General features: G+C 42.7%; 1 protein-coding gene across 1 annotated transcript in view; it reads right to left on the bottom strand.

The window, feature by feature from the left end:
• The window catches only part of HSD17B4 (hydroxysteroid 17-beta dehydrogenase 4), a 505,871-nt gene that overhangs the window by 184,452 nt on the left and 304,454 nt on the right, over positions 1–16,965 (bottom strand). The window contains exon 15 of the mRNA XM_069753449.1: positions 2,797–2,868. Within this exon, the coding sequence (XP_069609550.1) occupies positions 2,797–2,868 (72 nt within the window). The remainder of the gene's footprint in view (positions 1–2,796; positions 2,869–16,965) is intronic.

The following is a 16,965-nucleotide window of genomic DNA, read 5'->3' as shown; positions in this document are numbered from 1 at the left end:
TACCGCGATGCGTTTTTTTCGTGGAAAAAAACGCATCATGTGCATAAAAATTGCAGAATGCATTCTAAATGATAGGATGCATAATGCATGCATTTTTAATGAGCTTTTATAGCGTTTTTATCGCAAAAAAACCTGAACGTGTGCACATACCCTCAAGGAAGTGGGGTGGGAGGGTTGAAATATATAAAAAAAAAAGCACTGTAGGTGGGAAGGCACACTAAACTGGCTGCACAAAGGGCAGATGGAACACCTTGTGCTTGGTTTCAACAGTTACTATGTGCTGACAGACACCCTTTAAGGAGACTGTCTGAATACAAGTCATTTGGACAATGTTCCATGGGAAGATCATGCAAATTAGGCATCTGACTTTACTATCATCCCTTGCAGACTAGGCAATCACTAACTACACTAGATTGCTCCAGCAAGATTTTTTTCTTTCCCTTCAGGATAAATTATAAGCTTGTTACTCAATGATGCGCTGCCAACTAAACTCCATACTCAATCGACTTCCTTAAAGGGGAATTCTCATGTTATGAAATGGGTATAGTTAATTAAGTCAGCTTAAAAACAGGCAAGTTTCATATTTGCTGACATCATTCTCCTGCTAGGAGAACTTTTATCTTACATAGTGCACAGCTGGTTTCCAAGGCGATCGATCACCACAACTTGGTCAAGTATGCATAGTAGTCACATTCCGGACTGATGGGATAACTCACAATATCACAGTCAACTCTATCTAGCCCATTGATCTGTAAACAGCAGTTATCTGCTCAACTACCTTCCCTCTTAAGGTACCTTCACACTCAGCGACGCTGCAGCGATACCGACAACGATGTCGATCGCTGCAGCGTTGCTGTTTGGTCGCTGGAGAGCTGTCACACAGACAGCTCTCCAGCGACCAACCATGCCGGTAACTAGGGTAAACATCGGGTTACTAAGCGCAGGGCCGCGCTTAGTAACCCGATGTTTACCCTGGTTACCAGCGTAAAAGTTAAAAAAAAAAAAAAACCTACATACTTACCTTCCGCTGTCTGTCCCCGGCGCTGTGCTTTCCTGCACTGACTGAGCACAGCGGCCGGAAAGCAGAGCGGTGACGTCACCGCTCTGCTTTCCGGCTGGCCGGCGGTCACACACGCCGGCCCTGCGCTTAGTAACCCGATGTTTACCCTGGTTACCAGTGAAGACATCGCTGGATCGGCGTCACACGCCGATTCAGCGATGTCTGCAGGGAGTCCAGCGACGAAATAAAGTGCTGGACTTTCCCCAGCGACCAATGACATCACAGCAGGATCTTGATCGCTGCTGCGTGTCAAACTGAAAGATATCGCTAGCCAGGATGCTGCAACGTCATGGATCGCTTGCGATATCGTTCAGTGTGACAGTACCTTAAGCTCTTGACCCGGTATCAGTCCTGCAAAATCACAATCTGCTACCAATGGCGGTTTCCAGAGCAGTTCTCCTAATCATAGCTCTTATTTTCCTAAGCAATGGCCTTTTTCAAAGGCCCTGTTCTCACTGTACACATATATAGTGATCATAGACTTCAGAACAAGTCCCTTAAAAAAAAAAAAAAAAAAAGCTTAGGCTGCTTTCACACATCAGGTTTTTTTTTTCAGGCTAAATCCGGCTCTCGGGAGAAAAACCGGAACAGGAAAAAATAAAAACCGGATCCGGTTTTTCCCTCATTGACTTGTATTAGCGCCGGATGGCCTAGCGTTCCTTCTCGTTTGATGCCAGTTCCGGCGTACACTCGATTCTGGCGTCTGGAAAAAAAAGTCTACTGTAACGTTTTTTTGTCTCCGGCGAAAAAGCCTGAAGTGCCGGATCCGGCACTTCTGGCTGTTTGCTAGAATGGAAGCCTATGGGAGCCGGAAGGTGACGGATGCAGAAAATGGCGGATGCGACGGCCTGATCCGGTTTTCTAAACTGAGCATGCTCCAATTTTTTTTTTATCCAATAATCTAGATAGGCTAGCCGGATCCGTCGAAAAAACGGATCTGTCGCATCAGTTTTTCACAATCTGCGCCGGATCCAGTTTTTCCAACATTCGCCGGATTTAGCCTGAAACAAAAAACCTGATGTGTGAAAGTAGCAGCCTCAGCAGTAGGACGGAGCCATTGAACCAGAAGTGCCCCCTTTATTCCCCCAGTATCAAGGAAGTAAACAGATGGGCAGCAGAAGATTCATGTTAAGAATACTCCTTTAAGAAGAGCCAATCACCACACGCCTCCAAAGCCAACTTTTTGAGCAAGTACCTGAATAATCCAGCTTACAATATAGCATGTTTTGTTATGTTTTTGCAAATTGCACTCTTGTGGCTGTCCACTTCATAGGACATAAATTCTTCAGATTGACATTCCCTTTAAATCTGGAGTGCATTACTGAATAACTGAATATGAATCTAGTATTTCTCTACATACATTTAGGAATGCATCAGAGAAGATATGAGGACGTCTGATGTACAGATTACATCCCACGATCTGGGTGAGGCCTCTGCTCACTTGTTCTCTCCTCTGCACCTCATTAGTAATTCTCTGCCATGATTGCCTTTTCTGCCTGAAACGACCTTCACTACGATCAGAAATGTGACTGCCTTCTCCTCTAGTAATTCTAACTGCTAATTGCTTTGGTGTGAAATGCTTTTGACAGAGTTCTGTATTAGGAAAGCAAAATGAAAGCAAAGTGTATGAAGATATGTACTCTTATAAAACTAACAAGTGAGAAGCAGAATTTGATTGCCCAGTATAAGGATTTATTGACCATTTTAACAAGCCATTCATAAGATGATCTACCTACCGTCAAGCAGAATGACAGCTCCTGAGCCTTTGTCCAATACATCTGCCACCGTACCCTCTGAGCGCATCTCTCCTGTAATAAATAATGCAAAATTATATACTGCATATATAAAAAAGGGGAAACAACTGCAGGCAAAAAAAAGCAATATAACGCTATGCAGTTGAGAAGGCACTGGGAATATTTTTTCCAGATTTGCTGAGCCTACAAATCTCTGACAAACCTGGAATAAAAGCTTTTACTGAAAATTTACAGGAGGAGGAAAGTTACTTTACAAAATTGATGTAACTGGCAAGTCGGCTGAGAAAAGTTTCCAGCCCTTATCAAAAGCGTGTTCTGCTGTACGGGCAGGCGGTGATGATGGACATTACGAATTTAGGACTTCTGCCTGATGTAGAATCTGAAGCTGCATAAATTCAGAGCAAAAATGTATCATAACTCAAAAAATAGTATCAAAAAATCAAAGAAAAGAGACTAACATTGAAAAGACTAATGATGAGAATCTAAATTATTTTACTTAAATGTGTGTTACATTTACCATTAGTCATTTCGCACACAAAACAGAGGAGCTAAAAATTTGCAAGAAAATTGTGGTTAGCTAATGCAGCCCAACCAAAGAGAAGTAATTACATCTGGCCAGTTTTCAGCTGATGTGTGTGGATGCAAAAGCCCACCAAAATTTAATCTGCACTTTAAAATTGAATTTTTGCCAAAAATAAAGTTTTAAAGAAAACCTGATACAAGAAAATCAATCTATTCACATTTCTACTGCAGGTCAACAGAAACTGATAAATGGGTATTATCTACAAACATGCTAAAGGAGAGTTTCTCTTAGTGGGAAGTGCCAACCCGGCTAAGGAGACTTATAGGCAGTGCAATGCGCCTCTGGGAATTTACAAATGCAAATAACCTCTTCGAAAAGGAAGTGGACAGGAGCAATAGAAGCACATATTGAATGTAGCAATCCTAAACGTCAATATCGACTCTTTAATAAGCCTTGCCACATGGTAGGATAAGAAGCCAAACTTGTCACTATTTGCAGACACATGTTTTAACGTGTTTGCCCTTGATCAGTGCAAAACATGAATTCTGATTTGTGTTCATGAGGGGCAAACATCCCAAAACATGTGTCTGCAAATGGAGTTACTGATTTGACTTCTTATCCTAAACCATGTTGCAAAGCGCTTTAAAAAGGTTTACGACTTTTAGGATTGCTACTTCCAACAGGTGGCGCTACAGTTGAAGTCCTCTTCCTCTCCGAAGAGGCTATTTGCATAGTACAACATGCTAATGACATTCTTATATGGTAATCAAAAATTGGTGAGGGGGACAAAAACCCACACCCATTAACTGTGATGAAAACCAACTATAAGCAACATCTCGATGTCTGTAGCTACTGGCAGGGGAATTACAGGAAAAAACCATTGATTCTGTAAAGCGTCAATTTTGCTGCAATGATACTGCTGGGATAGAACATACGTTGACCATCACATATTATAATAATCTTTATTTTTATATAGCACTAACATATTCCGCAGCACTTTACAGTTTACACACATTATCATTGCTGTCCCAGATGGTTATCATAATCCATCTTCCCTATCAGTATGTCTTGTTAGGTGGGCCAATAGTAGGAAAGCTTATCAATTTAGAAACCTGAAAAACTACTTTAATGGGAACCCGACAGCTGAAACATACTGCCTGATCCACAGACAGCATACATCAGACAATGGCTGCATAATTTCAGTTGTGTATAATTTTCTAAAGTTGCTAAGTTGGCTACAAGTTCCAGACACTCTAAGGCTTATTTCACATTTCCGTCAGTAGTAGGCCGTCACGAAGCGTCTGCGCGACGTACCGACGGAGCTTTGTGCAATAGTGGATAACGTCAATGGGTCCGCTGTCCGTGTAAAATCCCGGGGAGGAGAGAGATTTCCTGCCGGGCATGCTCAGTAGGAAACACAGGATCCAACGTACAGAAAAACGTTCCCTTGAACGTTTTTAGCAGACGACGGTCCGCCAAAATGCACAGGATCCAGTGCACGACGGACATAACGTGTGCCCAAACGTCGTCAATGGGAAAAAACAGGATTCTGCATAGAAATTTGCAGGATCCTGTTTTTTCACAAACCGACGTATTTCGACGTGTGGAGAACGACGGAAGTGTGAAAGAGGCTTAAGCGAGCTCTGCGCTCTGCTGAGCAGAAAGAGGGCTGTTAAGTCCGAGGCTACAAATCAGTCCATAGTTTAAAGCAATATCACAGTTTAACACAAGAGCATAGTTTGGCGTTTTCCTTACTAACTACCATTGGTTTTTTTCTGCTTTTATCTGTACAGTTTATCCTAATTGAATATGTGTTCCACGGACAATGCCACCAGGTGTGCATCTTGTGGGATGTATGCATGCATTGAACAGCCGTTTGTGGGTGAATATGTTTGTCCTCGATGCCAGCGAGTTACATGTTTGGAAGCCCAGGTAATGGACCTAAATATGCAGCTAGCAACACTCAGTAGCATTGCAAACCTGGAGAGGAGTATAGAGCTCATTTAGCTTGCACAGGCTGGGACCAGTGATACGGAGGAGGGTGGAGGTGGAGAAGTCCAGGACAGAGAAGTACACAGCTGGGTAGGGGAAAACGTGCCAGGGAGCCTAGTCCTGATCTGGCACAACTTAGTAAATATGACTGTTTGGCTGATATAAGAAATGCAAGCCCAGGACTGGGATCACTCCAGCAGGACATTGCTCTAAGCAACCAGAAAAATGACTGCTGTAGGAAGGAGGGAAATGGGAATGCAGCAAAAGCCAGCCAGATGATGGTGGTAGGTGACGGTATAAATTAGGCGGACAGACATGGTCATCTGCCGCCGAGACCGTGAATGCCTAACAGTGTGTGGTATGCCGGGTGCTTGGGTTCGACATATTGCAGATCAGATACACAGATTGCTGGGTGGGGCTGGGGAAAACCCAGAAGACAAGGTACACATCGGTACCAATGACAAAGTTAGAGGGAGGTGGAAGGTAATAAAAAATGATTACAGAGAACTAGGAGAGAAGCTGAAGGTCAGGACCTACAATGTGGCATTTTCAGAAATACTGCCAGTGCCACGAGCGTCACTAGATAGTTAACGAGAGTTTAGGGAGATAAATAAGTGAGAAATTAGTGCAGGAAGGAAGGGTTTGGGTTCATGGAGAACTGGGTTGACTTCTCTGTCAGCTACAGGCTCTACGGTAGGGACGGCTGCACCTGAATGGTAAGACGGATGGAGGAGCTTTTAAACTAGGATCTGCAGGGATGGAGGATAGTTGTGCTAATAAGGGGATAGATAGATAGAGTAGACAGAGTGGGAGACAGTAGGGGTAAATGAGGATTTGGGGGGCTGGGATAGGCAAGGAAAGATGGGAGTTGAGTAGGAGTAACAAATGTGCCAATAATATTAAATGTCTGCTGGTAAATGCAAGAAGTCCAGCAAACAAAATGAATGAACTAGAGACTCTTATGATGGTCACAGAATACGATGTGGTGGGCATTATTGAAACATGACTTGACAAGATATATCTTTTAATTTTTTTATATAACCCTAGCCGTAACTGGGTAACAAACGAAGAAAGTTACACTACATTTAAAAAGGACAGGAAAGATAAAAAAAGGTGAAGGGGTGTGCATCTTTGTAAAATCCACATTAAAACCTGTGCTTAACGCAGACATAGGGGGGAGTTACAGCAGTGCAGAGTCACTATGCGTTAACCCCTTCCCGCCACGGCCCTTTTTCGTTTTTGTCTTTTCGTTTTTGGCTCCTCTCCTTCCCAGAGCCATAACTTTTTATTTTTCAGTCAATATGGTCATGTGACGGCTTATTTTTTGAGGGATGAGTTGTACTTTTGAACGTCACCATTGTTTATACCATGTCTTGTACTAGAAAAAGGAAAAAAAAATTCCAAGTGCGGTTAAATTGCAAAAAAAAAAGTGCAATCCCACACTTGTTTTTTGATTGGCTTTTTTGCTAGCTTCACTAAATGCTAAAACTGACCTGCCATTATGATTCCCAGGTCAGTACGAGTTCATAGACACCGAACATGTCTAGGTTATTTTTTATCTAAGTGGTGAAAAAAAAATTTCAAATCTTTGCTAAAAAAAAACAAAAAAAAAAAAAAACAGCAAATTGCGCCATTTTCCGATACCCGTAGCGTCTCCATTTTCCGTGATCTGGGATCGGGTGAGAGCTTATTTTTTGCGTGCCGAGCTGACGTTTTTAACCCCTTAAGCCCCGAGGGTGGTTTGCATGTTAATGACCGGGCCAATTTTTACAATTCTGACCACTGTCCCTTTATGAGGTTATAACTCTGGAATGCTTCAACGAATCCCGGTGATTCTGACACTGTTTTCTCAAGACATATTGTACGTCATGATAGTGGTCAGATTTCTTTGATATTACCTGCGTTTATTTGTGAAAAAAATGAAAATTTGGTGCAAATTTTGAAAATTTCGCAATTTTCCAACTTTGAATTTTTATGCCCTTAAATCGCAGAGATATGTCACACAAAATACTTAATATTTTATACTTTACATCAGCACAATTTTGGAAACAAAATTTTTTTTGTTAGGGAGTTATAAGGGTTTAAATTTGACCAGAAATTTCTCATTTTTACACCACCATTTTGTTGGGGGGACCACATCACATTTGAAGTCATTTTGAGGGGTCTATATGATAGAAAATACCCAAGTGTGACACCATTCTAAAAACTGCACCCCTCAAGGTGCTCAAAACCACATTCAAGAAGTTTATTAACCCTTCTGGTGCTTCACAGGAATTTTTGGAATGTTTAAAAAAAATGAACATTTAATTTTTATTTTTTTTTTAAATTTACTTAAGCTCCAATTTGTATTATTTTACAAAGGGTCACAGGAGAAAATGCACCGAAAGTGTTGTTGTACAATTTCTCCTGAGTACGCTGATACCCAATATGTGGGGGGGAACCACTGTTTGGGCACAAGGCAGAGCTCGGAAGGGAAGGAGCGCCATTTGACTTTTCAATGCAAAATTGGCTGGAATTGAGATGGGACGCCATGTTGCTTTTGGAGAGCCCCTGATGTGCCTAAACATTGAAACTCCCCACAAGTGACACCATTTTGGAAAGTAGACCCCCTAAGGAACTTATCTAGATGTGTGGTGAGCACTTTGACCCAACAAGTGCTTCACAGAAGTTTATAATGTAGAGCCGTAAAAATATATTTTTTCAAAAAATGAATTTTCGCCCCCAATTTTTTATTTTCCCAAGGGAACCAGAAGAAATTGTACCCCAAAAGTTGTTGTGCAATTTGTCCTGAGTACGATGATACCCCATATGTGGGTGTAAACCACTATTTGGATGCATGGCAGAGCTCGGAAGAGAAGGAGCGCCGTTTGACTTTTCAATGCAAAATTGGCTGGAATTGAGATGGGACGCCATGTTGCGGTGGGGAGACCCTGATGTGCCTAAACATTGAAACCCCCCCACAAGTGACATCGTTTTGGAAAGTAGACCCCCTAAGGATCTTAATTAGTTGTGTTGTGAGAGCTTTGAACCCCCAAGTGTTTCACTACAGTTTATGACGCAGAATTCTTTTTTTTTTTTCCACAAAAATTATTTTTTAGCCCCCAGTTTTGTTTTTTCCAAAGGGTAAAAGGAGAAATTGGACCCCAAACGTTGTTGTGCAATTTGTCCAGAGTATGCTGATATCCCATACGTGGGGGGTAACCACCGTTTGGGCGCATGGCAGAGCAATGAAGGGAAGGAGCACAATTTGGAATGCAGACTTTGATGGATTGGTCTGCAGGCGTCACGTTGCATTTGCAGAGCCCCTGATGTACCTAAACAGTAGAAACCCCCCACAAGTGACTACATATTGGAACCTAGTCCACCCAAGGAACTTATCTAGATGTGTTGTGAGAACTTTGAACCCCCAAGAATTTCACTACAGTTTATAACGCAAAGCCGTGAAAATAAAAAATCATTTTTTTCCTACAAAAATGTTTTTTTTCACCCCCAAATTTTTATTTTTCCAAGAGTAACAAGAGAAATTGGACCCCAAAAGTTGTTGTCCAACTTGACCTGAGTACGCTGATACCCCATATGTGGGGGGGAACCACCATTTGGTCGCATGGCAGTGCTCGGAAGGGAAGGAGCACTGTTTTACTTTTTCAACACAGAATTGGCTGGAATTGAGATCAGACACCATGTCGCGTTTGGAGAGCCCTGATGTGCCTAAACAATGGAAACCCCCAATTCTAACTGAAACCGTAACCCAAACACACCCCTAATCTCAACCAGAACCCTGACACACCCCTAACCCTAATCCCAACCGTAAATGTAATCCAAACCCTAACCCCAACCCTAGCCCTAACCCTAATGGGAAAATGGAAATACATGATGAAGGGGGTTTGTTTTATTTTTATAGCGGGTTATTTAGCGGATTTTTATAATTGGCAGCTGTCACACACTAAAAGACTTTTTATTGCAAAAAATATTTTTTTGCGTTACCACATTTTGAGAGCTATAATTTTTCCATATTTTGGTCCACAGAGTCATGCGAGGTCTTGTTTTTTGCGGGACGAGTTGACGTTTTTATTGGTAACATTTTCGGGCATATGACATTTTTTGATCACTTTTTATTCCAATTTTTGTGAGGCAGTATGACAAAAAACCAGCTATTCATGAATTTCTTTTGGGGGGCGTTTATACCGTTCCATGTTTGGTAAAATGGATAAAGCAGTTTTATTCTTTGGGTCAGTACGATTACAGGGATACCTCATTTAGATCCTAATTGTGTGTACTTTTATTGTTTTTATTGAGATAATGGAATGTATTTATTGGAAATATATATATATATATATATATATATATATATATATATATATATATATATATATATATATATATATTTGGGGAGGGGTCAAAACATTATATTGACAGATCGTTTATCTGACACTTTGCTGTGCACTGTGTCAGATCAGCGATCATACAGGCACAGCAGGGAGGCTTACCAGCGCTTGCTCTGAGCAGGCGCTGGTAAGCCACCTCCCTGCAGGAACTGGATGCAGCCCCGCGGCCAATTTGGATCCGGGTCTGCAGGGAGGAGGAGGTAAGAGACCCTCGGTGCAATGCTATCACGTCGCGCTGCTCCGAGGGTCTCAGGGAAGCACTCAAGGAGCCACCACCCTGCGCGATGTTTCCCTATGCCGCCGGAAAACTGCGATCATGTTTGATCGCAGTGTGCCGGGGGTTAATGTGCCGGGGGCGGTCCGTGACCGCTCCTGGCACATCGTGCCGGGTGTCAGCTGCGATAGTCAGCAGACACCTGGCCGCGATCAGCCGCGCTCCCCCCGTGAGCGTGGCTGATTGCACTGGACGTACTATCCCATCACTGGGAATTAAGTCCCAGATCTCCTTGACAGGATAATACGTCCAATGGGATTAAAGGGTTAATGATACCACTTTTATGCAGATACGTTCTTTTGATCGCCCGTTATTGAATTTTAATGCAATGTCGCGGCGACCAAAAAAAAAACGTAATTCTGGAGTTTCAAATTTTTTTCTCGCTACGCCGTTTAGCTATCAGGTTAATGCTTTTTTTTATTGATAGATCATGCGATTCTGAACGCGGCGATACCAAATATGTGTAGGTTTGATTTTTGTTTATGGTTTTATTTTGAATGGGGCGAAAGGGGGGTGATTTAAACTTTTATATTTTACAAAAAGCTGTCTCAGACATTTAACCTGTCAATTTCCACTGTGAGGAACATAGTAAGGAAATGGAAGAACACAGGTACAGTTATTGTTAAGGCCAGAAGTGGCAGGCCAAGAAAAACATCAGAAAGGCAGAGAAGAAGAATGGTGAGATCAGTCAAGGACAATCCTCAGACACCTCCAGAGAGCTGCAGCATCAACTTGCTGCAGATGGTGTCACTGTGCATCATAGTTACATAGTTACATAGTTATTAAGGTTGAAGGAAGACTATATGTCCATCTAGTTCAACCCATAGCCTAACCTAACATGCCCTAACATGTTGATCCAGAGGAAGGCAAAAAAAACCCATGTGGCAAAGAGTAAGCTCCACATTGGGGAAAAAAATTCCTTCCCGACTCCACATACGGCAATCAGACTAGTTCCCTGGATCAACGCCCTATCAAGGAATCTAGTGTATATACCCTGTAACATTATACTTTTCCAGAAAGGTATCCAGTCCCCTCTTAAATTTAAGTAATGAATCACTCATTACAACATCATACGGCAGAGAGTTCCATAGTCTCACTGCTCTTACAGTAAAGAATCCGCGTCTGTTATTATGCTTAAACCTTTTTTCCTCCAACCGCAGAGGATGCCCCCTTGTCCCTGTTTCAGGTCTATGATTAAAAAGATCATCAGAAAGGTCTTTGTACTGTCCCCTCATATATTTATACATTAACCCCTTTACCCCCAAGGGTGGTTTGCACGTTAATGACCAGGCCAATTTTTACAATTCTGACCACTGTCCCTTTATGAGGTTATAACTCCGAAACGCTTCAACGGATCCTGGTGATTCTGACATTGTTTTCTCGTGACATATTGTACTTCATGATAGTGGTAAAATTTCTTTGATAGTACCTGCGTTTATTTGTGAAAAAAACGGAAATTTGGCGAAAATTTTGAAAATTTCGCAATTTTCAAACTTTGAATTTTTATGCAATTAAATCACAGAGATATGTCACACAAAATACTTAATAAGTAACATTTCCCACATGTCTCCTTTACATCAGCATAATTTTGGAACCAATTTTTTTTTTTGTTAGGGAGTTATAAGGGTTAAAAGTTGACCAGCAATTTCTCATTTTTACAACACCATTTTTTTTTAGGGACCACGTCTCATTTGAAGTCATTTTGAGGGGTCTATATGATAGAAAATGCCCAAGTGTGACACCATTCTAAAAACTGCACCCCTCAAGGTGCTCAAAACCACATTCAAGAAGTTTATTAACCCTTCAGGTGTTTAATAGGAATTTTTGGAATGTTTAAATAAAAATGAACATTTAACTTTTTTACACAAAAAATTTACTTCAGCTCCAATTTGTTTTATTTTACCAAGGGTAACAGGAGAAATTGGACCCAAAAAGTTGTTGTCCAATTTGTCCTGAGTACGCTGATACCCCATATGTGGCAGTAAACCACTGTTTGGGCGCATGAGAGAGCTCGGAAGGGAAGGAGCGCTATTTGACTTTTCAATGCAAAATTGACAGGAATTGAGATGGGACGCCATGTTGCGTTTGGAGAGCCACTGATGTGCCTAAACATTGAAACCCCCCACAAGTGACACCATTTTGGAAAGTAGACCCCCTAAGGAACTTATCTGGATGTGTGGTGAGCACTTTGACCCACCAAGTGCTTCACAGAAGTTTATAATGCAGAACCGTAAAAATAAAAAATCATATTTTTTCACAAAAATTATATTTTTGCCCCCAATTTTTTATTTTTCCAAGGGTAAGAGAAGAAATTGGACCTCAAAAGTTGTTGTCCAATTTGTCCTGAGTACGCTGATACCCCATATGTGGCAGTAAACCACTGTTTGGGCGCATGGGAGAGCTCGGAAGGGAAGGAGCGCAGTTTGACTTTTCAATGCAAAATTGACAGAAATTGAAATGGGACGCCATGTTGCGTTTGGAGAGCCACTGATGTGCCTAAACATTGAAACCCCCCACAAGTGACACCATTTTGGAAAGTAGACCCCCTAAGGAACTTATCTGGATGTGTGGTGAGCACTTTGACCCACCAAGTGCTTCACAGAAGTTTATAATGCAGAACCGTAAAAATAAAAAATCATATTTTTTCACAAAAATTATATTTTTGCCCCCAATTTTTTATTTTTCCAAGGGTAAGAGAAGAAATTGGACCTCAAACGTTGTTGTCCAATTTGTCCCGAGTACGCTGATACCCCATATGTGGCAGTAAACCACTGTTTGGGCGCATGGGAGAGCTCGGAAGGGAAGGAGCGCCGTTTGACTTTTCAATGCAAAATTGACAGGAATTGAGATGGAACGCCATGTTGCGTTTGGAGAGCCACTGATGTGCCTAAACATTGAAACCCCCCACAAGTGACACCATTTTGGAAAGTAGACCCCCTAAGGAACTTATCTGGATGTGTGGTGAGCACTTTGACCCACCAAGGGCTTCACAGAAGTTTATAATGCAGAGCCATAAAAATAAAACAAAATTTTTTTCCCACAAAAATTATTTTTTAGCCCCCAGTTTTGTATTTTCCCTAGGGTAACAGGAGAAATTGGACCCCAAAAGTTGTTGTCCAATTTGTCCTGAGTACGCTGATACCCCATATGTGGGGGGGAACCACCGTTTGGGCGCATGGGAGGGTTCGGAAGGGAAGGAGCGCCATTTGGAATGCAGACTTAGATGGAATGGTCTGCAGGCGTCACATTGCGTTTGCAGAGCCCCTAATGTACCTAAACAGTAGAAACCCCCCACAAGTGACACCATTTTGGAAAGTAGACCCCCTAAGGAACTCATCTTGATGTGTTGTGAGAGCTTTGAATCCCCAAGTATTTCACTACAGTTTATAACGCAGAGCCATGCAAATAAAAAATATTTTTTTTTCCACAAAAATTATATTTTAGCCCCCAGTTTTGTATTTTTCCAAGGTTAGCAGGAGAAATTGGACCCTAAATGTTGTTGTCCAATTTGTCCTGAGTACGCTGATACCCGATATGTGGGGGGGAACCACCGTTTGGGCGCATGGGAGGGCTCGGAAGGGAAGGAGCATCATTTGGAATGCAGACTTAGATGGATTGGTCTGCAGGCGTCACATTGCGTTTGCAGAGCCCCTAATGTACCTAAACAGTAGAAACCCCCCACAAGTGACCCCATATTGGAAACTAGACCCCTCAATGAACTTATCTAGATGTGTTGTGAGAACTTTGAACCCCCAAGTGTTTCACTACAGTTTATAACGCAGAGCCGTGAAAATAAAAAATCTTTTTGTTTTCCCACAAAAATTATTTTTTAGCCCCCAGTTTTGTATTTTCCCAAGGGTAACAGGAGAAATTGGTCCACAAAAGTTGTTGTCCAATTTGTCCTGAGTACGCTGATACCCCATATGTTGGGGTAAACCCCTGTTTGGGCACACAGGAGAGCTCGGAAGGGAAGGAGCACTGTTTTACTTTTTCAACGCAGAATTGGCTGGAATTGAGATCGGACGCCATGTCGTGTTTGGAGAGCCCCTGATGTGTCTAAACAGTGGAAACCCCCCAATTATAACTGAAACCCTAATCTAAACACACCCCTAACCCTAATTCCAACGGTAACCCTAACCACACCTCTAACCCTGACACACCCCTAACCCTAATCCCAACCCTATTCCCAACTGTAAATGTAATCTAAACCCTAACCCTAACTTTAGCCCCAACCCTAACTGTAGCCCCAACCCTAACCCTAACCCTAGCCCTAACCCTAACCCTAGCCCTAACCCTAGCCCTAGCCCTAGCCCTAACCCTAGCCCTAGCCCTAACCCTAGCCCTAACCCTAGCCCTAGCCCTAACCCTAGCCCTAATGGGAAAATGGAAATAAATACATTTTTTTTTATTTTTCCCTAACTAAGGGGGTGATGAAGGGGGGTTTGATTTACTTTTATAGCGAGTTTCTTGGCGGATTTTTATGATTGGCAGCCGTCACACACTGAAAGACCCTTTTTATTGCAAAAAATATTTTTTGCAATACCACATTTTGAGAGCTATAATTTTTCCATATTTTGGTCCACAGAGTCATGTGAGGTCTTGTTTTTTGCGGGACGAGTTGACGTTTTTATTGAAAACATTTTTGGGCACGTGACTTTTTTTATCGCTTTTTATTCCGATTTTTGTGAGGAAGAATGACCAAAAGCCAGCTATTCATGAATTTCTATTGGGGGAGGCGTTTATACCGTTCCGCGTTTGGTAAAATTGATAAATCAGTTTTATTCTTCGGGTCAGTACGATTACAGCGATACCTCATTTATATCATTTTTTTATGTTTTGGTGCTTTTATACGATAAAAACTATTTTACAGAAAAAATAATTATTTTTGCATCGCTTTATTCTCAGGACTATAACTTTTTTATTTTTTTGCTGATGATGCTGTATGGCGGCTCTTTTTTTGCGGGACAATATGACGCTTTCAGCGGTACCATGGTTATTTATATCTGTCCTTTTGATCGCGTGTTATTCCACTTTTTGTTCGGCGGTATGATAATAAAGCGTTGTTTTTTGCCTCGTTTTTTTTTTTTTTTTCTTACGGTGTTTACTGAAGGGGTTAACTAGTGGGACAGTTTTATAGGTCGGGTCGTTACGGACGCGGCGATACTAAATATGTGTACTTTTATTGGTTTTTTTTTTTATTTAGATGAAGAAATGTATTTATGGGAATAATATTTTTTTTTTTTTTTTCATTATTTTGGAATATTTTTTTTTATTTTTTTTACACATTTGGAAAAATTTTTTTTTTACTTTTTTACTTTGTCCCAGGGGGGGACATCACAGATCAGTGATCTGATAGTTTGCACAGCACTCTGTCAGATCACTGATCTGACATGCAGCGCTGCAGCCTTCACAGTGCCTGCTCTAAGCAGGCTCTGTGAAGCCACCTCCCTCCCTGCAGGACCCGGATCCACGGCCATCTTGGATCCGGGGCTCGAGCAGGGAGGGAGGTGAGGAGACCCTCGCAGCAACGCGATCACATCGCGTTGCTGCGGGGGGCTCAGGGAAGCCCGCAGGGAGCCCCCTCCCTGCGCGGTGCTTCCCTGCACCGCCGGCACATCGCGATCATCTTTGATCGCGGTGTGCCAGGGGTTAATGTGCCGGGGGCGGTCCGTGACCGCTCCTGGCACATAGTGCCGGATGTCAGCTGCGATAAGCAGCTGACACCCGGCCGCGATCGGCCGCGCTCCCCCCGTGAGCGCGGCCGATCGGCTATGACGTACTATCCCGTCCAGGGTCAGATAAGCCCAGGGCACCTCGACGGGATAGTACGTCTAAGGTCACAGAGGGGTTAAAATAAGATCACCCGACTTCCGGGAGGCGGAGCCTGACTATGGCCGCTTTTTGAAAGAGCTCCTGAGCCATAGGCGTTTTATAATATCTTAAACGCCGCAATATTAAACCACAGGCCAGGATAAGGTCCGGACAACGATCGGGATTACAGATCCAGCTCTCCGGTCGCCTCGGAGTCACCAGACGCAGGCAGCGTCGCAGACAGTGACACTCATAGCAGAGAGCCAGAAGCAGGAGTCGGTGGGGGAAGGGTGAGTCACGCATCACCCAAAGGATCATAAAAGCTTACCAAACAGTAGCTGGACGTGGGTAAGCGGCGTCGGAGGGAAGCGGCAGAATCCTCTGTCCACCTGATGGTAAGAGAGGTGAAGGAGGTGAAGAAGACGGCATAAGACCGGCGCCATCTTGCAGACTCACGTGCACAGCCTCTGTGCATTCTTCCCAGACTGATATCGCAGCACCACAGCCCTGTGCCAGCACAAGCACTGTTGAATACTGTCAGGCAACAGCAGGAGGTGGGAGACAGAGCGGAGGGAGGCAAAGGAAGGTGAACGGAGAAAGTAGGGGACAGCAAAGACCTCTGGCTGTGGGCGGTGGGTACAGAGGGGGAAGTAGGAGAGACTTGGTGCCATCTTGCCTGTAAAAAGCGCGCTCAGCAGTCACCAGACACAGGCAGCACCTCTAACAACTTTCATCTCGGGGCTTGCAGCAGCAGCTGAAGGAAAGGGAGCCCATTAGTTTTTAAACTTAAAGGAGAAGAATTATATATACCTTCGGTGCTGTTGTTTTTCTTTGAGCGACAGTTAAAATAAAAAAAATAAAAAAAGAAAGTGGGCGCAATACCTGTTCCACACTGCGGAGGGCAGCAGACACTGAATCAGAATATACTTACAACATGACAACATAATCTGATACTGATGTGATTAACAATATAAACGACATCACTGCCTTCTGTGCACAATATTACGAGCATCTGATTTATTATGGATAAATATGTGGGCAAAAATGCCAAGGCTGGCAGAAGTGTTACACGTAACCAAACAAATACCTCTCCTACATCAAAAACTCCTGAAGCAAATAGCGATAATCCGCAATCTATTGCAAACGCTATCATAGACCGTTTAATG

The sequence above is a fragment of the Ranitomeya imitator genome, chromosome 1 (genome assembly GCF_032444005.1).
Source record: "Ranitomeya imitator isolate aRanImi1 chromosome 1, aRanImi1.pri, whole genome shotgun sequence".
Taxonomy (NCBI): domain Eukaryota; kingdom Metazoa; phylum Chordata; class Amphibia; order Anura; family Dendrobatidae; genus Ranitomeya; species Ranitomeya imitator.
This window is presented reverse-complemented; position numbering and strand designations above follow the sequence as displayed.